The sequence below is a fragment of the Pseudophryne corroboree genome, chromosome 1 (assembly GCF_028390025.1).
Source record: "Pseudophryne corroboree isolate aPseCor3 chromosome 1, aPseCor3.hap2, whole genome shotgun sequence".
In the NCBI taxonomy this organism is placed as follows: domain Eukaryota; kingdom Metazoa; phylum Chordata; class Amphibia; order Anura; family Myobatrachidae; genus Pseudophryne; species Pseudophryne corroboree.
In genome coordinates this window covers 661,121,756-661,147,418 of record NC_086444.1, presented here as the reverse complement: position 1 = coordinate 661,147,418, position 25,663 = coordinate 661,121,756, and the positions used below count along the sequence as shown (strand labels likewise).

The 25,663-nt window shown below is 45.9% G+C and overlaps 1 protein-coding gene across 3 annotated transcripts in view; it reads left to right on the top strand.

The window, feature by feature from the left end:
• The window catches only part of CORO2A (coronin 2A), a 435,475-nt gene that overhangs the window by 392,254 nt on the left and 17,558 nt on the right, over window positions 1-25,663 (top strand). For all 3 annotated transcript variants that reach the window (XM_063914669.1, XM_063914671.1, XM_063914670.1), the window contains exons 10-11: window positions 7,090-7,180; window positions 23,034-23,302. In XM_063914669.1, the coding sequence (XP_063770739.1) occupies window positions 7,090-7,180; window positions 23,034-23,302 (360 nt within the window). The remainder of the gene's footprint in view (window positions 1-7,089; window positions 7,181-23,033; window positions 23,303-25,663) is intronic.

The window sequence follows — 25,663 nt, the reverse complement described above, 5'->3', positions numbered from 1 at the left end:
AGGTGGGCTCATCTTGGGGCGGCTGCCCGAGGGGTCTCGGCGCTTCAACTTTGCTGAGCAGCTACATGGTCGGGTTCAAACACTTTTGCTAGATTCTACAAGTTTGATACCCTGGCAGATGAGGACCTTATGTTTGCTCAATCGGTGCTGCAGAGTCGTCCGCACTCTCCCGCCCGGTCTGAAGCTTTGGTATAGACCCCATGGTCCTTTTGGAGTCCCCAGCATCCTCTAGGACAGTGGTGGCCAACGCGTGGCTCTTGAGCCACATGCGGCTCTTTCTTCATTCAAATGTGGCTCCCAACACTCAAAGTCACGTGACCACAAGAGATCTGTAAACCACTGCACTCCAGCCAGACATGCAGCAGCACTACGTAGACTGAGAACTGAGGGAGCCAAATACACACGGGGGAGCTGTCTGGAGTAACACAGGCGGGTGCTGGCTGGAGTGACACATGGGGGAACTGAAGTGTATTATGTGAATCTGGCTTTTCAATATATTTTATGCGGATCTGGCTTTTTCAATTATTTGATGAAGAAGTGGCTCTTTCATTGTATTTTATGTTGGATCTGGCTTTTTTTAATGTATTTTATACCAGGGGCGTGGCCTAGCAGGCACAAGGTCACATCCCATTTTTGCAAGTGCACCTTCGGCTCGAAGTCGGCTCTTTGATGTACCTAACAAGATTTCTTGGCTCTTTGTCTCTGACTGGTTGGCCACCCCTGCTCTAGGACGTAAGAGAAAATAGGATTTTAATACCTACCGGTAAATCCTTTTCTCCTAGTCCGTAGAGGATGCTAGGCGCCCATCCCAGTGCGGACTGTTCCTTGCAGTTGTTTTGATACTGTTTATTTTTCTGTTACACGAGGTTGTGTATCAGTTGTATTCAGCTTGTTGCTGTTGTTAGTCATACTGTTATCTGGTTTCCTGTTGATCCAGTTGTACGGTATGTTTGTGGTGTGGGCTGGTATGTTTCTCGCCCTTAGTTAACAAAAATCCTTTCCTCTAAATGTCCGTCTCTCCTGGGCACCGTTCCTATAACTGAGGTCTGGGGGAGGGGCATAGAGGGAGGAGCCAGTTCACACCCAGTAAAAGTTTTTTTAGTGTGCCCATGTCTCCTGCGGATCCATCTATACCCCAGGGTCCTTTTGGAGTCCCCAGCATCCTCTACGGACTAGGAGAAAAGGATTTACCGGTAGGTATTAAAATCCTATTTTCTCTAACGTCCTAAGTGGATGCTGGGGACTCCGTAAGGACCATGGGGATTAGCGGCTCCGCAGGAGACTGGGCACAACTATAAAGAAAGCTTTTAGACTACTGGTGTGCACTGGCTCCTCCCACTAAGACCCTCCTCCAGACCTCAGTTAGATTCTTGTGCCCGGCCGAGCTGGATGCACACTAGGGGCTCTCCTGAGCACCTAGAAAGAAAGTATATTTAGGTTTTTTATTTTCAGTGAGATCTGCTGGCAACAGACTCACTGCAGCGAGGGACTAAGGGGAGAAGAAGCGAACCTACCTAACAGGTGGTAGTTTGGGCTTCTTAGGCTACTGGACACCATTAGCTCCAGAGGGATCGACCGCAGGACCCGACCTTGGTGTTCGTTCCCGGAGCCGCGCCGCCGTCCCCCTTACAGAGCCAGAAGCACGAAGAAGGTCCGGAAAATCGGCGGCAGAAGACTTCAGTCTTCACCAAGGTAGCGCACAGCACTGCAGCTGTGCGCCATTGCTCCTCATGTACACCTCATACTTCGGTCACTGATGGGTGCAGGGCGCTGGGGGGGGGCACCCTGAGGGCAATAAATAACACCTTGGCTGGCAAAATATACATCATATATAGTCCCAGAGGCTATATAGATGTAAAATTACCCCTGCCAGTATCACAGAAAAAGCGGGAGAAAGTCCGCCGAAAAGGGGGCGGGGCTTCTCCCTCAGCACACTGGCGCCATTTTTCCCTCACAGTTCCGCTGGAAGGAAGCTCCCTGGCTCTCCCCTGCAGTCTGAGAATACTACAGAAGGGTAAAAAAGAGAGGGGGGGGGGCACTAAATTTAGGTGCAGTATAGATATATATATATATATATATATATATATATATGTAATATATATAAAAAAGCAGCTATAGGGAAAACACTCATTGATAGTGGGATCCCAGTGTTATATAGCGCTCTGGTGTGTGCTGGCATACTCTCTCTCTGTCTCCCCAAAGGGCTTTGTGAGGTCCTGTCCTCTGTCAGAGCATTCCCTGTGTGTTTGCGGCGTGTCGGTACGGCTGTGTCGACATGTTTGATGAGGAGGCTTATGTGGAGGCGGAGCAGATGCCTGTAAATGTGATGTCACCCCCTGCGGGGTCGACGCCTGAGTGGATGGTGCTGTGGAAGGAATTACGTGATAGTGTCGACTCCTTACATAAAAGGTTTGACGACATACCTAATGTGGGACAGCCGGCTTCTCAGCCTGTGCCTGCCCAGGCGTCTCAAAAACCATCAGGGGCTCTAAAACGCCCCCTACCTCAGATGGTTGACACAGATGTCGACACGGATACTGACTCCAGTGTCGACGACGAAGAGACTAATGTAACTTCCAGTAGGGCCACACGTTACATGATTGAGGCAATGAAAAATGTGTTGCACATTTCTGTTGTTACCCCCGGTACCACAAAAAAGGGTATAATGTTTGGAGAGAAAAAACTACCAGTAGCTTTTCCTCCATATGAAGAGTTAAATGAAGTGTGTGAAGAAGCGTGGGCTTCCCCTGATAAAAAGATGGTAATTTCTAAGAGGTTACTAATGGCGTACCCTTTCCCGCCAGAGGATAGGTCACGCTGGGAAACATCCCCTAGGGTGGATAAAGCGCTCACACGCTTGTCAAAGAAGGTGGCACTACCGCCTCCGGATACGGCCGCCCTGAAGGAATCTGCTGATAGAAAGCAGGAGGCTATCCTGAAATCTATATATACACACACAGGTGTGATACTGAGACCGGCTATAGCTTCAGCCTGGATGTGCAGCGCTGCTGCTGCGTGGTCAGATTCCCTGTCAGAAAATATAGATACCCTAGACAGGGACACTATTTTGCTGAACGTAGAGCATATAAAAGACGCACTTTTATACATGAGGGATGCACAGAGGGATATTTGCCGGCTGGCATCCAAAATTAGTGCAATGTCCATTTCTGCCAGGAGAGGGTTATGGACTCGGCAGTGGACAGGTGATGCAGATTCCAAACGACACATGGAAGTTCTGCCTTATAAGGGTGAGGAATTGTTCGGGGATGGTCTCTCGGACCTCGTTTCCACAGCAACAGCTGGGAAGTCTACATTTTTGCCCCATGTTCCCTCACAACCAAAGAAAGCACCGTATTATCAGGTACAGTCCTTTCGGCCCAATAGGGGCAAGCGGGTTAAAGGCGCGTCCTTTCTGCCCAGAGGCAGAGGTAGAGGGAAAAAGCTGCAGCATACAGCCAGTTCCCAGGAGCAAAAGTCCTCCCCCCGCTTCCTCTAAGTCCACAGCATGACGCTGGGGCTCCACAGCCAGAGCCAGGTACGGTGGGGGCCCGTCTCAAGCATTTCAGCAAGCAGTGGGCTCGCTCACGGGTGGATCCCTGGATCCTTCAAATAGTATCTCAGGGGTACAAGCTGGAATTCGAGACGTCTCCCCCCCGCCGTTTCCTCAAATCTGCCTTGCCAACCACTCCCTTAGGCAGGGAGGCAGTGTTACAGGCAATTCAAAAGCTGTATTCACAACAAGTGATAGTAAAGGTGCCCCTACTTCAACAAGGAAGGGGTTACTATTCCACAATGTTTGTGGTACAGAAACCGGACGGTTCGGTGAGACCCATTTTAAATTTGAAATCCTTGAACACATATATCAAAAAATTCAAGTTCAAGATAGTATCGCTCAGGGCGGTTATTGCGAGCCTGGACGAGGGAGATTACATGGTATCGCTGGACATCAAGGATGCTTACCTACATGTCCCCATTTACCATCCTCACCAGGAGTACCTCAGGTTTGTGGTACAAGATTGTCATTACCAATTCCAGACGTTGCCGTTCGGTCTCTCCACGGCTCCGAGGGTCTTTACCAAGGTAATGGCGGAAATTATGATACTCCTTCGAAGGAAGGGAGTTTTAATTATCCCGTACTTGGACGATCTCCTGATAAAGGCGAGGCCCAGAGAGCAGTTGTTGGTAGGGGTAGCACTATCACGGGAAGTGCTACAACAGCGCGGCTGGATTCTAAACATTCCAAAGTCACAGCTGGTCCCTACGACACGCCTGCTGTTCCTAGAGATGGTTCTGGACACAGAACAGAGAAAAGTGTTTCTCCCGGAGGAGAAGGCCAAGGAGCTGTCATCTCTAGTCAGAGGCCTCCTAAAACCAAAACAGGTGTCGGTGCATCACTGCACGCGGATCCTGGGAAAAATGGTAGCTTCCTACGAAGCGATTCCATTCGGCAGGTTTCATGCAAGAACCTTTCAGTGGGACCTGTTGGACAAGTGGTCCGGATCGCATCTTCAGATGCATCGTCTGATAACCCTGTCTCCAAGGACAAGGGTGTCTCTGCTGTGGTGGCTGCAGAGTGCTCATCTTCAAGAGGGCCGCAGATTCGGCATACAGGACTGGGTCCTGGTGACCACGGACGCCAGCCTTCGAGGCTGGGGAGCAGTCACACAGGGAAGAAACTTCCAAGGACTATGGTCAAGTCAGGAGACTTCCCTGCACATAAATATTCTGGAACTAAGGGCCATTTACAATGCCCTAAGTCAGGCAAAACCCCTGCTTCAAAACCAGCCGGTACTGATCCAGTCAGACAACATGCCGGCAGTCGCCCATGTAAATCGACAGGGCGGCACGAGAAGCAGGACGGCGATGGCAGAAGCCACAAGGATTCTCAGATGGGCGGAAAATCACGTGTTAGCACTGTCAGCAGTGTTCATTCCGGGAGTGGACAACTGGGAAGCAGACTTCCTCAGCAGGCACGACCTCCACCCGGGAGAGTGGGGACTTCATCCAGAAGTCTTTCAAATGATTGTAAACCAGTGGGAAAAACCACAGGTGGACATGATGGCGTCCCGCCTAAACAAAAAGCTAGAAAAATATTGCGCCAGGTCAAGAGACCCGCAGGCGATAGCTGTGGACGCTCTGGTAACACCGTGGGTGTACCGATCGGTTTATGTGTTCCCTCCTCTTCCTCTCATACCAAAGGTACTGAGGATAATAAGGAGAAGAGGAGTAAGAACTATACTCATTGTTCCGGATTGGCCAAGAAGAGCGTGGTATCCGGAACTTCAAGAAATGATGTCAGAGGACCCATGGCCTCTACCACTCAGACAGGACCTGCTGCAGCAGGGGCCCTGTCTGTTCCAAGACTTACCGCGGCTGCATTTGACGGCATGGCGGTTGAACACCGGATCCTGAAGGAAAAGGGCATTCCGGAGGAAGTCATTCCTACGCTGATAAAAGCTAGGAAAGAAGTAACCGCGAACCATTATCACCGCATATGGCGAAAATATGTTGCGTGGTGTGAGGCCAGGAAGGCCCCAACGGAAGAATTTCAGCTGGGCCGGTTCCTGCACTTCCTACAGTCAGGGGTGACTATTGGCCTTAAATTGGGTTCCATTAAGGTCCAGATTTCGGCTCTATCGATTTTCTTCCAGAGAGAATTGGCTTCACTACCTGAAGTTCAGACTTTTGTTAAGGGAGTGCTGCATATTCAGCCCCCTTTTGTGCCTCCAGTGGCACCTTGGGATCTCAACGTGGTGTTGGATTTCCTAAAGTCACATTGGTTTGAGCCACTGAAAACCGTGGATTTAAAATATCTCACGTGGAAAGTGGTCATGTTGTTGGCCTTGGCTTCGGCCAGACGTGTTTCAGAATTGGCGGCTTTGTCATGTAAAAGCCCTTATCTGATTTTCCATATGGATAGGGCAGAATTGAGGACTCGTCCCCAGTTTCTCCCCAAAGTGGTATCAGCTTTTCATCTGAACCAACCTATCGTGGTGCCTGCGGCTACGAATGACTTGGAGGCTTCCAAGTTGTTGGATGAAGTCAGGGCCCTAAAAATTTATGTTTCCAGGACAGCTGGAGTCAGGAAGACTGACTCGCTTTTTATCCTGTATGCGCCCAACAAGTTGGGTGCACCTGCTTCTAAGCAGACTATTGCTCGCTGGATCTGTAGTACGATTCAGCTAGCACATTCTGCGGCTGGACTGCCGCATCCTAAATCAGTAAAAGCCCATTCCACAAGGAAAGTGGGCTCTTCTTGGGCGGCTGCCCGAGGGGTCTCGGCTCTTCAACTTTGCCGAGCTGCTACTTGGTCAGGGGCAAACACGTTTGCTAAATTCTACAAATTTGATACCCTGGCTGAGGAGGACCTTAAGTTCTCTCATTCGGTGCTGCAGAGTCATCCGCACTCTCCCGCCCGTTTGGGAGCTTTGGTATAATCCCCATGGTCCTTACGGAGTCCCCAGCATCCACTTAGGACGTTAGAGAAAATAAGAATTTACTCACCGGTAATTCTATTTCTCATAGTCCGTAGTGGATGCTGGGCGCCCATCCCAAGTGCGGATTGTCTGCAATACTTGTATATAGTTATTGCTTAACTAAAGGGTTATTGTTGAGCTATCTGTTGAGAGGCTCAGTTGTTATCTGTTAACTGGGTATTGTATCACGAGTTATACGGTGTGATTGGTGTGGCTGGTATGAGTCTTACCCGGGATTCAAAATCCTTCCTAATTGTGTCAGCTCTTCCGGGCACAGTATCCTAACTGAGGTCTGGAGGAGGGTCTTAGTGGGAGGAGCCAGTGCACACCAGTAGTCTAAAAGCTTTCTTTATAGTTGTGCCCAGTCTCCTGCGGAGCCGCTAATCCCCATGGTCCTTACGGAGTCCCCAGCATCCACTACGGACTATGAGAAATAGAATTACCGGTGAGTAAATTCTTATTTTTTTTTTATGTTTCCAGTATCCCAACATTACCCATAGTCCTATATTGTCATATATATATATATATATATATATATATATATAAAGCAATCTGCTATCAAAAATACTGATGTGGCTTTGATTCTAGTGCGCTCTTCATTTGTGTTTTGCAGTCGGAATCGTACCAGGAGGACATTTATCCAATGACAGCTGGAACACAGCCAGCTCTCACTGCACGTGAATGGCTGAATGGAATAAATAGAGGTCAGACAGGGATATCTTGAAAGACATGTCTCGCTGTTATTCGAGCACTTACTTTATTTCATTTTTACTTTGCTAGATTTTTTATTCCTATATGTTTGTCAGAAAGGGTACTCCTATGAGCATTTATCAAGGAAAATAAGAAACCAAGTGATTGTGTGAAACTGGTCTGGGCTTTCAAACACAAATTTAGCTCCAATTATATAAAGTACTAGTGGGTGGAGGGGAACTAAGTGCAAGGAACACTTAAGAGAGCTATAATGTTTAATATTTAATACATCATGCCTGAAAGCTAGCTAGTGAACGGCCAAATCTATCATATATTGCTGTTACTTTCTCCTTCATAGGCTTTAATCATAATGTATTTTGTAATAATTTATAAGTATACCCCTCCTAGTCTTTTAATGTGTGGACATCCTCTGCATGTGAAAGGAATGGATGGCAATCATTACTGTACACTGTACAATCTACAGTTACAATAATTGAGTGGAAGTGTTAGGTATCTCTCAGAGGACAGTGCCTGAAGAATGACATTTAGATAACACAGGCTTCATCTTAATTGTGTGCAGAGTAATAAGACAAAAGTGTATGGTGTATTCTAAGCTGTGAGGTCAGAGTCAAGTCTAAAGGGGGTTACACATGGAGAGATCCGTGCTTAAAATCTAAGCAATCTTGCTAGATTGCTTAGATTTTAAGCACGGGTCTGCCGTGTGTATGCCCTCCAGCGATAGCGATGCGCGGGATCGCCGATGCTAGATTGAGCCTGCATGCAGGCTCAATCTAGCGGGTCGCTCACTTCACCATTGTGTGAAGTGAGCGGCCCCCCGTCGGCTTTCCCTCTCGCTCAGCACATCGCGCTGTGCTGAGCGGGGTGAGAGATGTGTGCTGAGCGGTCTGTGTTAAGATCGCTCAGCACACATCTCTCCCGTGAGTACCCCCCTTAAGACAGAAAAATTAAAAATATTTCTCTTCAAGAAGTACAGTATTTAGAAAATTTAGTTATAAAATACTCCTATGCGAGGGCAGCCACTTGGCAATTCCACATAATTTTTTTGATGTTATTAAATCTTGCACATGTAACAGTCTTTTACGTCTAAGGGGGGGATTTCAATTAAAGGGGGTTAATTTAACGGGGGTGAAAAAGGGTGGTAGCCCTGGCGATATTTAAATGGAGCCTTTTTTCTCGACCATTAAATTAATCTGTTTTCGGGCTTAAACATATAATTTCTTCAACTGGGTGTGCTGGCTCCTCCCCTCTATGCCTCCTCCCACAGGCAGTTTAGAAAAAAGTGCCCTCAGGAGAGGATGCACACCCTGCAAGCTCCAGAGTTTTTCTTCAATTTCATTTAAAACTTTTCTTTTTTTTTCGGTATGCTTTCTGGACAACAGCATACCTGCACCGTGGGAGTTAGGGGGGATATGGTCACCGGCCTTGCGAGGTGCAGAGCCGCTTCCGCTGCGCCTTGGCTGTCACAGCCACAGCACGCCGCACACCCATAACGCTGCCTGAAGGTGACATCGGTGGTGAGTACACACTGGGGACCCCGCTAGGGGGGTCCCCGGTTCAAAGTGCGGCTGACCACGGGCACGGCGTTTGGGACTCTCCCTGGGGGGTTCCGCTAGGATTCCCCGTGTGTACACTGGCACAAAACTGCTTAACTAAGCACTTGTGTGAGGTTTTAAGCTTATTTTGAGACTCCGGCGCCATTGGAGGGGGCTGAGCTTCCTCAGAGCGGGACCAGCTGCGTTTTGGCGCCTTCCTCTGCTTACAGCAGCCATCAACAGCACACACTCAGCGCTTCCTGCCTCACAGACACGCTGGAAACTGGTACAGGGTGTGATCACAGCGCTGACAGTCTCACTGGGGCTGTGCAGCTCAGGGTGTGCTGGTATATCTCCCTCTCTCTGTGTCTCCTCTCACATACAGTAGGGCAGGCTTGCATTATAACTGTCTGTGTGTGTGTTTGTGTATGTTTATGTACTTACTGTGAAATATGGGTAAGCACAAGCTGTGCAGTATCTGTCACACCAGATTCTCTCCATTATCTAATGACTCTGTTTCCTGTGAGCAATGTAGTCAATCTTCACAAATTAGTGAAGAGGTTTGGGGAGAGGGTACAGAGCCCCACTGGTTAGGGTCTCTTAAGTCTATGATGTCAGATATGTCATCCCAGCTCACTGCTAATGTGCAAAAGACTCAGCTACTGCATCAAGCTGTTGCAGATTTTGCTGCTAGGGCTGATGCACAGCCCCCCTCTCTCATGCAGGTCCTCAGAAGCGTGGTTTACCTTGTCTGCTCTCTGATACAGATGATGATATACAGAATGATGGGGATGACCCGGATCCCGTTAGTGGGGATCTCGAGTCTTCTCAGGTATTGAACGCCTCATTTTGGCTATAAGGGATGTGTTACAGCTCCCTCTAGAGGACACTGCTTCACAACAGTCGTTTTCTTTGTACATAATAGGGAAGCCAATCCTGGGCCATTTTTTCAATCTCGGGTATCGGGATTGAAAAATGTCCAATCCCGGGATACCCGGGATTGACTTTTAACTATGTGGCAGGGGGGGGGGGGGGGGGGGGGGACATCCTCCGCTCTCTCCTGGTGGCTCCCAGCGGCGTGTGACGGCGCAGTGTGATCTCTCATGCTGCGCTGGGGTGACGGAAGAAGGAAGCTGGGCAACGTCTGAGCGTCCTGTGGATGCTCAATGCGGATCCCTCAGTCCCCGGGATTGAATCCTGGCTGTTTTTGGCCCTAAATCCCAGGATCCCGCCGATCCCAATCCCGAGATTGCCCACCATAGTACAAAACAAGCCCAATGTCACTTTCCCTGAATCTCCAGCGTTAGATGACTTATTCAAACAGGCCTGGAAAAACCCAGAAAAAAAATTCTAAGTGGCCAAAAAGTTTTTGCGCACTTTCCCATTTGCACCTCAAGATTGAAAATTTTAGGAGGAACCCCCTGGGGTGGATATCTCAGTTTCTCGCCTGTCTAAAAAGGCGGTGCTGCCTGCCCCGGGCTCCTTTACTATGAAGGATCCTGGGGATAGAAAGATAGAGACTACCCTAAACTCTATATACACTGCAGCCGGCCTTTCACAAAGACCAGTCATTGCGAGTTGCTGGATGACCCATGCTATTCATACTTGGGCCACGCAAATTCAGGGGGGCCTCTCGGGGGATATGCCCTTAGTTACCATGGTTACCCTCCTGAAGCACATTCAGGACACTACCTGTGTCCTCTGTGATTCCGTCAAGGAGATGGGGAACATAAATGCTTGAACGTCGGCCATGGCGGTATCGGCGCGCTGGGCCTTGTGGTTGCATCAGTGGATTGCGGACGCAGAATCCAAACGTAATGTGGAGTCCCTCCCTTTTTTGGGGGAATGGCTTTTTGGGGTTGAGTTGGATGCCTGGATTTCCAAGGTTACTGCCGGGAAATCCACGTTTCTCCCCTCTTGGGCCACGCTGGTGAGTTGTTCCTATCCGGGACAGTCTGTCCAGTCCTTTCGGTCTCACACATTTCGATCAAAGGCCAGAGGCACCAGAGGTAAGTCCAGAAAACCTGCAAACCAGAAAACCCCCCCAACGATTTTTCAAATCAAGCTTACCAGCTTTGGAGGATATGCAAGTTACGTTACAACAGGCTATCCGAAGGTTGGTCCAGTCCCATGTCATTGTTCCAGTACCACTGCTGCAATGCGGCAGGGGGTTTTACTCAAACCTGTTTGTGGTGCCGAAGCCAGACGGTTCGGTTAGACCAGGGATGGGGAACCTTCGGCCCTCCAGCTGTTGTTGAACTACACATACCAGCATGCCTTGCTACAGTTTTGCTATTTGGCCATGCTAAAACTGTTGCAGGGCATGCTGGGATGTTTAGTTCAACAACAGCTGGAGGGCCGAAGGTTCCCCATCCCTGGGTTAGACCCATTCTGAATTTGAAATCCTTGAATCCTTATTTGAGGGTGTTCAAGTTCAAAATGGAATCCCTGCAAGCAGAGATTGCGGGCCTGGAAGAACAGGAATTTATGGTCTCCTTGAATGTCAAGGACGCCTATCTCCATATTCCAATTTGGCCTCCTCATAAGGCGTACCTGCGGTTTGCCCTGCTGGATGATCACTTCCAGTTCCAGGCACTGCCCTTTGGCCTATCAACAGCTCCGAGGGTATTCATATAGGTGATGGCGGAGATGATGCTTCAACTCCGGGTCCAGGCGATCAATGTGGTCGCTTATCTGGATGATCTTCTGATAAAGGCAAGATCCAGGGAGCTTTTGTTGCTCCAAATCGACCACACCATCCGTCTTCTGTCCGACCATGGGTGGATCCTCAACTTACAGAAGTCCCACCTGGAGCCATCTCTGAGGCTCCTGTTCCTGGTGATGTTGCTGGATACTGTGGCCCAGAAGTTGTTTCTACCAGAGGACAAGGCGAAAACACTTCAGGAGATGGTCCGCATGGTGCTTCGACCTACTCGAGTGTCCGTACATCTCTGCATAAGATTATTGGGAAAGATGGAGGCAATCCAGTATGGGAGGTTCCATGCCAGAACATTTCAGTTGGATCTCCTGAGCAAGTGGTCCGTATCGCATCTCCAGATGCACCGGATGATTCAGCTGTCACCTCAGGCCAGGATTTCCCTCCTGTGGTGGCTACAGTCCTCCAATCTCCTGGAGGGCAGGAGTTTCGGGATTCAAGATTGGACCCTCCTCACGACGGATGTGAGTCTGAGAGGATGGGGAGCTGTCACCCAAGGAGCGCAGTTCCAGGGCAGGTGGTCAGCCCTTGAAAGCCTCCTTCTAATCAACATTCTGGAACTTCGGGCGATCTACAATGCTCTACTTCAAGCCTCTTCTCTGCTCAAGGATCACGCGATCCAGGTACAGTCAGACAACGCCACAGCGTGGCATATATCAATCGACAAGGAGGGACAAAAAGCAGAGCCTGCATGCGAAAGGTGTCAAAGATACTCCGCTGGGCGGAAAGAAATGCAAGTGCCATGTCAGCAATCTTCATACCGGGTGTGGACAACTGGGAGGAGGACTTCCTGAGTCGTCACGATCTTCACCCTGGGGAGTGGGGTCTCCACCATTTGGTGTTCCAGCAGATCATCGACCGGTGGGGTTGCCCACAAATAGACATGATGGCTTCTCGTCTCAACAAGAAACTTCCCTGGTATTGCTCGCGGACCAGGGACCCTCAGGCGAGGGCAGTGGATGCACTGGCATCACCTTGGCCGTAACGGCTGGTCTACCTGTTTCCTCCGATCCCATTGCTCCCAAGAGTGCTAAAGCAAATCAGGAATCAAGGTGTCCAGGCAAATCTAATTGTTCCGGATTGGCCTCGGAGGGCATGGTATGTGGATTTATCTGGACATGTCCGTCGAAGACCCTTGGCCTCTACCCGGACTTACGGCGACTTTGACTCCATGGAGGTTGAGCGGAACATCCTAGCTCACAAGGGCCTTTCCAAGAAGGTTATTGCAACCATGGTTCAGGCCAGGAAACCTATGGCGTCAAAACACTATCATTATATCTGGAGGAGATATGTATCTTGGTGCGAGGTACGCACGTATCCGCCTGCAGAGTTTCGCTTGGGAAGTTTCCTACGTTTCCTGCAGGCTGGGGTGGATAAGAGCTTACGTCTGGGTTCCATTAAGGTCCAGATTTCAGCTCTCTTCATTTCTTTCAGAAGAAATTGGCAGTGTTGCCAGAAGTTCAGACCTTCTTGCAAGGGGTACTCCACATACAACTTCCCTTTGTGCTGCCTACGGCACCCTGGGATTTCGATGTAGTGTTGAAATTTCTACAGTCCTCCTGGTTTGAACCTCTGATGATGGTAGAAGACAAGTACCTCACGTGGAAGACGGTGATGTTACTGTCCCTGGCTTCAGCTCGCCGTGTTTCAGAATTGGGGGCCTTATCGTGCAAAAGTCAGTACTTGGTCTTTTACAAGGACAGAGCGGAGCTCCGGACAAGACAGCAGTTCCTGCCGAAGGTTGTCTCCACGTTTCATCTGAATCAATGTATTGTGGTTCCGTCCAGTTCTGACGCTTCTGCTCCTCCGGAGGCATTGGATGCTGTGCGTTCTTTGAACATATATGTCAAGCGTCTAGCTTGGGTCAGAAAGACGGATTCCTTGTTCGTTCTCTATGATGCGCAGAAGAAGGGTTGCCCTTCTTCAAAGAAGACCATTGCTCGTTGGATTAGGTTTACTATCCAATAGGCCTATGTGTCGGCAGCCTTACCTGTTCCTAAGTCTCTAAAGGCCCACTCTACTAGATCAGTGGGTTCTTCCTGGGCGGCTGCCCGTAGAGTCTCGGCCTTGCAACTACGCCGAGCTGCTACCTGGTCGGGGAAGAACACTTTTGTTAAGTTCTACAAATTTGATACCCTGGCCAAAGAGGACACCCAGTTTGGGGAGGCAGTGCTGCAGCAGTCGCCGCACGTTCCCGCCCGTTCTGGAAGCTTTGGCACATCCCCATTGTACTAGTTTCTCCCAATATTCCTTATGGATGCTAGAGAAAATAGGATTTTAATACCTACCGATAAATCCTTTTCTCGTAGTCCATAATAGAGATGAGCGGATTCGGTTTTACTCGGTTCTCAAAACCGAATCTTATTGGCTATCCAAAACACGTGACATCCGTGAGCCAATAAGATTCGGTTTTGAGAACCGAGTAAAACCGAATCCGCTCATCCCTAGTCCATAAGGGATATTGGGCGCCCACATCAGTGTGTGGACTTTTCTGCAGGTTCTTGTTCTATAGTTACCTGTTCAGCTGTTGCTGCTGTTGTTGTTACCAGCCGTTGCTGGTTGTTGTATGTTAGTGGTGTGCTGGTGTGTAAATCTCACCACCTTTTCTGTTATCATGTTCCTTCTCTCATATATGTCCTATATATGTTTTTACCTATAACTGCCTGTAGGGGGGGGCATAGATGGGAGGAGCCAGCACACCCAGTTGAAGAAATTTAAAGTGCACTGGCTCCTTTGGACCCCGTCTATACCCCATTGTACTGGTTTCCCCCAATATCCCTTATGGACTACGAGAAAAAGATTTACTGGTAGGTATTAAAATCCTATTTTTGTTTCACCTGACTTTTTTCTCGAAAACATATGTCAGTGACTTTTCATGGATTCTCTGTGTTTTCCCCTGAAAATGGAAAATTTCAATGACAGAAAAAACTAGGACTAGTTGAATAGCCTGAAAAAAATTGCCTGTTTTTCGCACCCCCAAAAATTTCAGGTACAATTGAATAATTAATGTGTACTTCTTGAAGCGCTGCAGAATGCATATATTTAAATATGTCCTGACCGTTTTATAACAGAATATCATAGGAGGTAAGGGAGAGAATATCAGTGCATATGAACGATGTCACACTTTGTCCCTCTGCGAATTAATGAAATCATTATAAAGATATTTAAGCCATAAGTATTAGTACAAATAAAAGACATGAGGTTTTGCCACAAACCGAACTTCTGCAGGGATACAATGGACTGTGGTAACATTTGAATAAAATAATGAATTTGCAGATACGTATAAAAAGGTTTGTGATAATTTGTATTTATCTTTCAACAAAGAGAAAGACAGTAAAGTGCCGATTAGGTCAAATACATCACTGAAAATTCATAGTATGCTGAGAGGGAAGGATATGCATTAATTCTTTAACCAACCCGTATCCCCAATCTTACGGTGTTCAGAATGGGCTACACTGGAAGATTTATAAGAACAAATACATTTTTGTGGTGGTCACAATGGATCATAATACTGTGCTACAGAGCAACAGAGGTAGGGCTGTAGCTTCCTTAAGGGAATTATACTGAGATGGGGAAAGACTCATGGAGTTGAGTATAATCAGCTAAGGTGGTAGGGCTTTAATAATGTAAGTTCTGTTTGTGGTTCTGCTTACACCGAAACCCCTGAAACACACCAGAGCCCATCTCTGTCAAAGCAAGAGATATGTATTTATAAGTATAGTACCCGATGATCACATGTTTTATTCAGTGTAAATAATAACCAGGGAGATATTAAATCTTAGTAAGATACGGTAGTTCTGGTGGTGATCCTCAGAGTTCACATACAGTACAATGTAAATAAAAGTGAAGAACTCTGTATAGGGGCACTCTTTTAATAAATTTCTACACTTAAGGCTTTATTTCTGAATAATTAATATAAAGCTCTCATGAGAGATACAGCGAACAAACATGAAACAAAAAGGGGAGTGAGGTTTTTCACCTTAACGAATAGGTGAGAGACTGTGACAATATGGTGGTACATGTAATAAGTGGAATAGTAACAAATGTATGTGCATTTACAAAGTGTTAAACAGACAAACACTTAAAATGAAATTAGTTCTGGGTTATAGGACAACTAATATAGGAAACTCCCATTAATTAAATGATGAGGCGGTCTCAAACTGTAGCAAAATAACGGTACAAATCAAAAATAATGGAGAGAAAACAGTATGCCGTCAATACAAGCACGCATAGAGATGCTGCTTACATTGTGCTCTCCACAGTGAACAGTCAGTATGACAGCCTACGGTATAAATCAGCAACTTAGAAGAAAGATAAAGGAGAAATCAGAAAAAGAATAACTTTAGGTATGAATGTAGATAAGACTTGTGTTAGGTGTATTTCAGCTTCTGCTGCTCACTGTGTGAAGTTAGCAGTGAACAGTTTGAGAGCCTTCAGTATCTTCTGTACTAGAATGATTGAAAGTGAATGCTTCTGAGCAAATAAGAAATGGATTATCTCAGAAACCCAAAATGCCAACTTTCTACCCGCTTAAGAAATGTCATAAAAATGCCACACAGATCCTCGGAAGACCCATTGTACTCAGGTGTTGGAGTCTCTTGGAACAAGCACACATATTCTTAGACCTTCACCTAAGATACCACATGACTCACCTACACGCAAACATTCATGGCTTATCTGAAAACTACATGAAATTAGATTGGGTTAAAACACTTTCTGAATATGGAAGAGTCGAACAAATTTAATTGTTGAATTTTGTTTTGCACAGAAAAATATTTCACTTATTGTGACCAATTCATTTTACAATTAAGGAGCACGGCCATGTGGGCAGTCTATGCGCTGAGAAACATCTCTTTTTGGGGTGGTGGGATTGAGAATATGTATTTGGAGATCAAAATAACAATTCCACACCATGCATCACACAGTACACCACATTCTGGCTTCATTACATAGGCAATATTCTTCTGGCCCAGAAAGGAAGCATGGAACTCAAATTCATAGAACTTATCAGCACAAAAACTTTGAACCTCAGACTTGATGTGAAATACAAATCAGTCACAATGTTACACCCATAATTGGGCCATATGCGGTGGAGGATCAAGGTCAGTACCTATAGCTCGACTCTGCACATCCAATGATATTGTACCCAGGTAGATGTTGTTCTGCTAGTTACAAACACATATCATATAGCTCTAAAGAAATCCCAGCTGATTAGATCAAAAAGGATTTTTTTGGGTGAGGCCAAGAGTGGGTGAAATAAAGATAAAGTAAAAAAGTGAATCTTCTTTCTTTTTCTTTTTTGACATATATACAGAGTAAGCAATGACTTACTTCTTGGTGCACCACCAGCAGTATAGACATAGGGAGCTATGCCCTTTTATCTGACAAGTGCTGGTTCATACTAATTATTTCCTAATTGTTTGACCTGGTGCGGAATCAAAATAGTTTTTTCCACAAGAGGAAAGTGGGCCCTGCTCTGAGGTGCTAACAATCTAGTGGCAAGAGATGAGTCTTATTGTGCGTGGGAGGGCATGCCACAGAGTGGACCCAGCCCGGATAAAGTCCTGTAATTTTAAGTGGGAGCAAGAAATGTGTGTGGATGAGAGACACAGATCTTGTGCAGAGCAGAGAGGATGGTAAGGAAATATTTTGAGATGAGTGAAGAGATGTATGTTGGTGCAGTTTAGTTAATAGCATTGTATGTAAGTAAAAGTATTTTATACTGAATATAGTAGAAAACCGGAGACAAATGGAGGGAGTGACTGAGTGGATCTGCATACAATGAACATCTAGCGAGGATTTTTAGAGCTCATGAGGAATTGGTGAGATGAATAGACTTGTATCGATAACTCTGAGGTTATGGTACAGGGGTTATAGTAATAGGACCATCTAGAAAGTCAAACCTTAGACTCTTATGACCGGCAGGGAAACATTGATTTTCCCAAGTAACACAAAAACTCCCAAATCTAATAATAATAATACATAGTAACATAGTTTTTGAGGTTGAAAAAAGACAATTTGTCCATCAAGTTCAAGTTTTTAGGACTAATTCAGTCTGTTGCTAATGTCGGCCTTTGTGTTTATTCCTCTTTTTCTTTCTTTTTTTTAATAACTGTAGTGCGCACCAAAACCCTGTATATCCTTATCCATTAGGTACTTACCTAGCCCAATTATTTAATAATAATAATAATTTTATTTATATAGCGCTCTTTCTCCAACAGGACTCAAGGCGCATAATGGCCCTCATTCCGAGTTGATCGCTAGCTGCTGCTGTTTGCAGCGCAGCGATTAAGCTAAAAATCGTCACTTCTGCGCATGCGTATGGGGCACAATGCGCACGTGCGACGTACTTTCACAAAAGCCATTGCAGTTTCACACAAGGTCTAGCGACGCTTTTCAGTCGCACTGCTGGCCGCAGAGTGATTGACAGGAAGTGGGTGTTTCTGGGTGGTAACTGACCGTTTTCGGGGAGTGTGTGTAAAAACGCAGGCGTGTCAGAAACAAACGCGGGCGTGCCTGGAAAAACGCAGGCGTGGCTGGCCGAACGCAGGGCGTGTTTGTGACGTCAAAACAGGAACTAAATAGTCTGCAGTGATCGCAAGCTAGGAGTAAGTCTCGAGCTACTCAGAAACTGCACAATCTTTTTTTGTAGCAGCGCTGCGATCCTTTCGTTCGCACTTCTGCTAAGCTAAGATACACTCCCAGAGGGCGGCGGCTTAAACGTTTGCACGGCTGCTAAAAGCAGCTAGCGAGCGAACAACTCGGAATGAGGGCCAATATTAGATTTGAAGGATTGCATGGTTTGCCCTTAAAACATCTAGAGAAACTGGTATTTCCTCTAACTAGATAAGGATTTAAAGCAACACCTGGAACCCAACCCCTCAATGAGGAGGAAAAGATTAACTAACCTCTATGATCTCCTAACACAAAGCCATTTTAAAAAATATACATCTAAACTAAAGGGTCCTTTTGCCTGTGACACATTCAAAGCATGCCCCTTACATAATTAAAAGGAACAGACTATGGGACAAATATGGTAATATACTGGAGGTACACAATTGCATTACCTATAGTGAAATGCAAGTAGTTTATTGTGACTGCAGCCAATTCTGCATAGGCAGAAGCATTGGAGTACTCAAGAAAAGAAAAATAATGCCTTGGATTTATCTAAATGCAAGAAATTTATATCAGTAGCCAGACATTTCATATACTGTAGATATACAAAGGATCATCCAAATGTCTAAAAGCATTTGTGGTGGGATGTAATGCCGTCCGAGTTGGCTGGAGGTGCAGATTGTCGGCCAACTTGGCAGTCATTTAAAGCGGCAGTCATTTACAACCATGCCTTGTAAATGATCGTCTCTTTAAAAAAACGTCCAAGTTTGTCCAGCAACCCGCACCTCCGGCCAACACAGGCGTCATTACATCCCGGAAGGTAAAACTTGGAAGCAGAGGTGGTGACCTTACTATGGAATTCCCTTATTGGGACCCTTTACACCATACAGACTGGTGAAATAAATGACAGAGGTTGCCTTACAATATAGCTCTATGTTTGGGGATAACCATGTTCATGCAGCAGTGACAGTAACCTGAAAGTGCATTATACAAGTTCTTCCTTCTATGCAGGCTTTCTCCCATTGTTACATGACTTATGCTGCTTTCACATCGCAAAACCTGCTTTTGAAATGGTATTTGAAACGGTTCTTAAAACGGGTCTGAGCAGTTAAACCCCTTTCACATCTCATGTTGTAACCAGTAAATTACCATTTCATTCCCGTTTTGGTACCTTTCACACTGAACCCGTTTCACCCATAGAAAACAGTGGTTGTCATTATAAATGGACTTTTCTGGCCCACACATTATTATTAATCACTAATTAATTCATTATTAATAATTTGGATAGTCGTACGATGGAACCCAGCAGCTTGAAGCATATCTATTTTTATTAGATGGGATTAGGTACTTGGTTTGTCTTTTTTGGAGGCACAAGTATTATTTATATATTTTTTAAAATTATTATTTTTTTTTTTTAAGATGGAATGGTTAAAAACACGGAAAAAAATGGCGTGGGGTCCCCCCTCCAAAGCATAACCAGCCTCGGGCTCTTCGAGCTGGTCCTGGTTCTAAAAATGCGGGGGAAAAATTGACAAGGGATCCCCCGTATTTTTAAAACCAGCACCGGGCTCTGCGCCTGGTGCTGGTGCAAAAAATACGGGGGACAAAACGAGTAGGGGTCCCCCGTATTTTTCACACCAGCATCGGGCTCCACTAGCTGGACAGATAATGCCACAGCCGGGGGTCACTTTTATGCCGTGCCCTGCGGCCGTGGCATTAAATATCCAACTAGTCACCCCTGGCCGGGGTACCCTGGGGGAGTGGGGACCCCTTCAATCAAGGGGTCCCCCCCCCCAGCCACCCAAGGGCCAGGGGTGAAGCCCGAGGCTGTCCCCCCCCATCCAATGGGCTGCGGATGGGGGGGCTGATAGCCTTTGTTGTAAATGAAAAGATATTGTTTTTTCCAGTAGTACTACAAGTCCCAGCAAGCCTCCCCCGCAAGCTGGTACTTGGAGAACCACAAGTACCAGCATGCGGGAGAAAAACTGGGAAGTTTGCGGCTAGCGGTGGGGTCACCCGCCGGTCAGCCGCTGACCGGCGGGTGACCCCACCGCTAGCCGCAAACTTCCCACCATTGAAAGTAATGGAGCGGCTTTGCGATGCGCTGTCTGACAGCTCAGACAGTGCACAGCCAATCAGGTGAGCGCCACGGAAGTAGCGCTTCCTGATTGGCTGAAGGGACTTCAGTGACAGGAGTCACGTGATGTCCCGGCATTCGGGGAGAGGGGTCTCATATGTTAGCATGGGACCCCTTTCGGTCCGCAGGTCCGGGTGTTCGTTTTCTTTTTTTGCCAAGTCCGTGGATTTATCTCTGGACCATGGCTGAGGTGAGTATATTGAACTTTTATTTTCAGGTACCCCTGGATTCTACATGGAGAAGAGGACCGATGTCGGCGTGTGAACATAGGTAAGTATGTGTGTGTCGGCAGTGTGTAATAAAGTTTTACTGTCGACTGTGTCTGTGTCCTGTTTTTATTTGGGTATTTTTTTTCCATTAGAACTACAGGTACCAGCGGGCCAGTTTTTCTCCTGCATGCTGGTACTTGTGGTTCTCCAAGTACCAGCTTGCGGGGGAGGCTTGCTGGGACTTGTAGTACTACTGGAAAAAACAATATCTTTTCATTTACAACAAAGGCTATCAGCCCCCCCATCCGCAGCCCATTGGATGGGGGGGGACAGCCTCGGGCTTCACCCCTGGCCCTTGGGTGGCTGGGGGGGGGGACCCATTGATTGAAGGGGTCCCCACTCCCCCAGGGTACCCCGGCCAGGGGTGACTAGTTGGATATTTAATGCCACGGCCGCAGGGCACGGCATAAAAGTGACCCCCGGCTGTGGCATTATCTGTCCAGCTAGTGGAGCCCGATGCTGGTGTGAAAAATACGGGGGACCCCTACTCGTTTTGTCCCCCGTATTTTTTGCACCAGCACCAGGCGCAGAGCCCGGTGCTGGTTTTAAAAATACGGGGGATCCCCTGTCAATTTTTCCCCCGCATTTTTAGAACCAGGACCAGCTCGAAGAGCCCGAGGCTGGTTATGCTTTGGAGGGGGGACCCCACGCCATTTTTTTCCGTGTTTTTCACATTTAAACGTTTATAAAGCCACTCTCTCATGTGTCTCCTGTGTTTTCCAAGCTGTTTCCTGGTTGTGGCTGGTAACATCACACATGGAGACAGCCTATCATCTTCTGGGGCTTGCAAATACCGTTTCAGACCCTTTCACACTGCACAGTGAAATGGGACTGAAACGGGTAGGACCCTGCTTTTTTTACCGTTTCAAAATACCGGTATTTTGAAAACGGTAAATTGAAGGGGACCCTTTCAAATCGCAGCTTGACCCGTTTAGGAAGCCAGTTAAAACGGCAAAATACCGGGTATAAGCTGCGGTGTGAAAGGGGTATTAGGGGACTATTCAGAGATAGTCGCAGATTTAGCTCTTGCAGCAAAATGTGTGACCATATACTCACATCTGGGGTCCGCCCAGCACAGGGCAAGGTCGCCCAGCATGGGTGACACCGGGTTGGTATTGCATGACTGGCGGTCTCACCATGCTGACGCCGGGATCCCGGCATTGAGATGGCCGGGTGGGGTGATCGCAACGAAGCCCCTTGCATCGCCACAGGTTCTATTCCCACTCTATGGGTGTCGTGGACACCCACGAATGGGAATAGTCCCTGTTAGTTAGCATGCGGACTGTAGGGATTGTGAGGTGGCGGAATGTAGGTGCCGGTATTGTGACGGACGGTCACATAACTACATCCCGTGGCACCATCCCACAATGCGATCACAAATCAGTTGCGATCCTATCTAACAGAGGTTTACCCCTGCCTACGCAGCCTGGTAAGCAGAGGTCCCGCCGCCATGTTTCCTATCAGAGGAAATGCAGGTGACGTCATCGGCTGGTCCCGAAAATGGCCATGACATTCCTGCATTTCCCGATCTTTCCCCCTTTTCCACAGCGCTGCGTTGCCGCCCCTGTACACCCGTCACCTGTCAATCACCATGCAATTGCATCCTTTCCGGGATGCGATCGCATGGTGACTGGTTGCGCATATGCACTATGGCCGATGCGCATGTGCAGACACTATGGATGCACACGCAGCGGCTGCATCCATCTCTAAATAAGGCTTTTGGACTTCTACAGTAGAATACATTATTCCTCAGTAACATTTATTTATTTCTTTGAGAAGGCTGTTGACAAATATTTGCTGTATTATGTTATCAGCTTCCTCACGCTCAGTGGCTTATTTGGTAACTAGTCACAATGAAATGTAAAGTATCCTGTTTTTAGCAATTGAGGTTTGGAGCTATATTTTGAGCCTTGGACTCTCTGTAGGAGACGTGCAATAAGTGGAACAGTGTCTTCAGTGGGCTCCATTTCCATAATTTGTACGGTAGTTTTGTTTTTTCTTTGCTTACAAAATAAATGTTATTGTACCTTTTTAAACACATAAAGATAAACAATGTTATCTTAATTTTTTTGTATTTATGTCCAGTTTAACGTACATATTTTGCTCATACTCCACCCATCACACACACATTAGAAAAAAAAATGACGTGTCTGGATACAGCCTAAATCCCATGTGTATTTTAACAGCACCTACGTTTCTCATAACAGGGACCATGTAAAATGAAATGACTTGTGTTTCACAGCACAGAGTGACAAGGAAATGATCCGTTTGTGCAATAAAGTTTCTATTTTGAGGTTGACAGGAAATTATTTTACTGTATCTCCACAGTAGCTCTTAAGTGACAAATGTGTTTTCACTGTGACACTCCATTCATCTCTGATGTTAGAAGTGTATGTTCCGGTAGCTGGGGGAAAAATAGTTTTAATTATCTTCATTCATCTACAATATAGCATTTTCTCTTTCGCTGATAAATAATATTTCATTTTGAAAATCTTGATTCCGTTTTTGTTTACACTAAATTTTAGTTTTTGTTACTGAGGTAAAAAAACAATTACATTATGCTTATATTCAATTTAGGTCCTCTTTTGGTATCTCTAAAACCTGGATCAAAACCTTCCCTCTCTCAGATAACTCTTCCTGATGAGGAACCCAAGGTGCCTGCTAAACAGCCAAAGAAAATCTATGAGGAAAAGCCTCCCACAAAAACAGTATGGGAGATAGAGTACAAAACAGAGATCATTAGAGAAGACAGGGGGAAGAGGAGAGCCACTGGAAGGTTACAAGACTCTTTAATCTCTAATGGATTTGACCTGTTTGAATGTCCACCTCCTAAGACAGAGAATGAGGTATGGCTCATTTCATATACAGGACTTTTCAGACAATGAGGTCTATTCATGTAGCTGTGAAAAGAGTGGAGAAGTGAGCCTGTGGAGAAGTTGCCTACGGCAACCAATCAGCTGCTCCATACAATTGTATAGTATGCAAATTATAAATGTTACTTCAATATTAATTGGTTGCCATGGACAACTTCTCCACTGGCTCACTTCTCCACACTTCTCACTGCTTCATGAATAGACCCCAATGTGTAGAGTTGGAGAACATAAACTGTTATTGTCTGTATCTTTCATTTATGTTTCTGGGGTACCTGAGAAGGTATTGGTGTTCAATGCGTGCAATATTTCTATTTTTTTTTTTTTTTACATTCATTGTTTTATATTTAGGTTTACAGATACTTATTTATTAACAGATATTTTTTATAAGCATACCTAGAAGAATGGAGTGGTCACTTCAAATATTGATTTGATTTAGATTTCTCTTATAATCATAGAATTTGACGGCAGATAAGAACCACTTGGCCCATCTAGTCTGCCCATTTTTTTTTTCTTTTACCATATTTTTACCTGAAACCCTATTTGATCCTTATTTCTTTGTGAGGATATCCTTAGGTCTGTCCAATGCATGTTTAAATTGCTTACTGTCTTAGCCTCTACCACCTCTGATGGGAGGCTATTCCACTTGTCCACTACCCTTTCTGTGAAGTAATTTTTCCTCAAATTTCCCCTGATCCTGCCTACCTTCGGTTTCAATGCATGTCCTCATGTGCTATTGCTTTTCTTCATTTGAGGAATGTTTCCCCCCTGGACTTTGATAAAACCCTTGATATATTTGAAAGTTTGTATCATGTCCCCCCTTTCCCTTCTCTGCTCCAAACTGTACATATTGAGATTGTTTAGTCTTTCTGGGTATGTTTTGTGATGTAGGCCATGCACCATTGTAGTTGCCATTCTTTGTACAGTCTGTAAGCTATTAATATCTAATATCCTTCTGAAGATATGGCCTCCAGAATTGAAGACAGTATTCTAGATGAGGCCGTACCACTGACCTATACCACTGACCTATACAGTGGCATTATTACTTCTTTCTTTTTTTCTACTGCTGATTCCTCTCCGTATGCAACCAAGCATCTGACTAGCCTTCCTAATTGCTTTGTTACATTGCTTACCTGCCTTTAAGTCACCTGAAATAGCGACTCCTAGATCCCTTTCCTCCTCAGTAGATTCCAGTATAGTGCCATTAATACTATATTTAGCCTTTGGATTTTTGAGACCCAAGTGCATGATTTTGCATTTTTTGGCATTAAACTGTAATTGCCACACTCTTGACCATTCCTCTAGTCTACATAGATCCTCAATCATTTGTTTTACTCCTCCTGGTGTGTCTACCCTGTCACATACCTTTTGTGTCATCTGCAAAAAGGTATACTTTCCCTTTAATGCCATTTGCAATGTCACCAATAAAGATATTTAAAAGCACTGGTCCAAGTACAGATCCCTGGGGTACTCCACTGGTAACATTTCCCTCCTGTCACTGCAACTCTGTTTTCTATACTGCAACTAAGATCTTATCTATTCAGCCATTTTAGTATCCAATCCCAAGCTTTCGAGTTTATTTAGTAGCCTGTGATTTGGGACAGTGTCAAAACCCTTACTAAAGTCTAGATAAGCTATATCCATGGCTCCACCTTTATCCATCACTTTAGTCACACAGTCAAAAAAGTCAATAAGGTTTGTTTGACATAATTCCCCCCCCCCCCCCAGTGAATCCATGCTGTAAATTGCTGGGATCCTGTAAATTGCTAGATTTGAGATACTCTACAACTTTTTCTTTTAAGAGTGTTTCCATCAATTTTCTTACTACTGATGTAAGACTCACTGGTCTGTAGTTGTTTGCCTCTTCCTTGCTTCCACTTTTGTGCAGTGGGACTACATTCGCTCTTTTCCAGTCCTCTGGAATTACTCCTGATGCTAATGACTGGTTGAATAATTCTGTTAATGGTGTTACCAGTACCTCTTTAAGCTCTTTTAATATCCATGTATATATCCCATCTGGCCCCATAGATTTATCCACTTTCAGCTTTGAGAGTTTTGTTAGGACCTTCTCCTCTGTAAATGTACTTGTTTCATTTTCCTGAGTATCCTTGCAGCTGAACTGTGGCCCATTCCCCTCTTTCAGTAGTTAATACTGAGCAAAAATAATTATTACGATGATCAGCTATTACAGTGTCTCCCTCAATAAGACTCCCAGTCTCTGTCTTTAGTTTTATTATGCCGCCTTTTGTTTTTCTCCTTTCGCTTATATACCTTAAAAAAAAGTTTTGTCTCTTTTACCCACTGACTGGGCCATTTTCTCCTGAGCTGGTGCCTTTG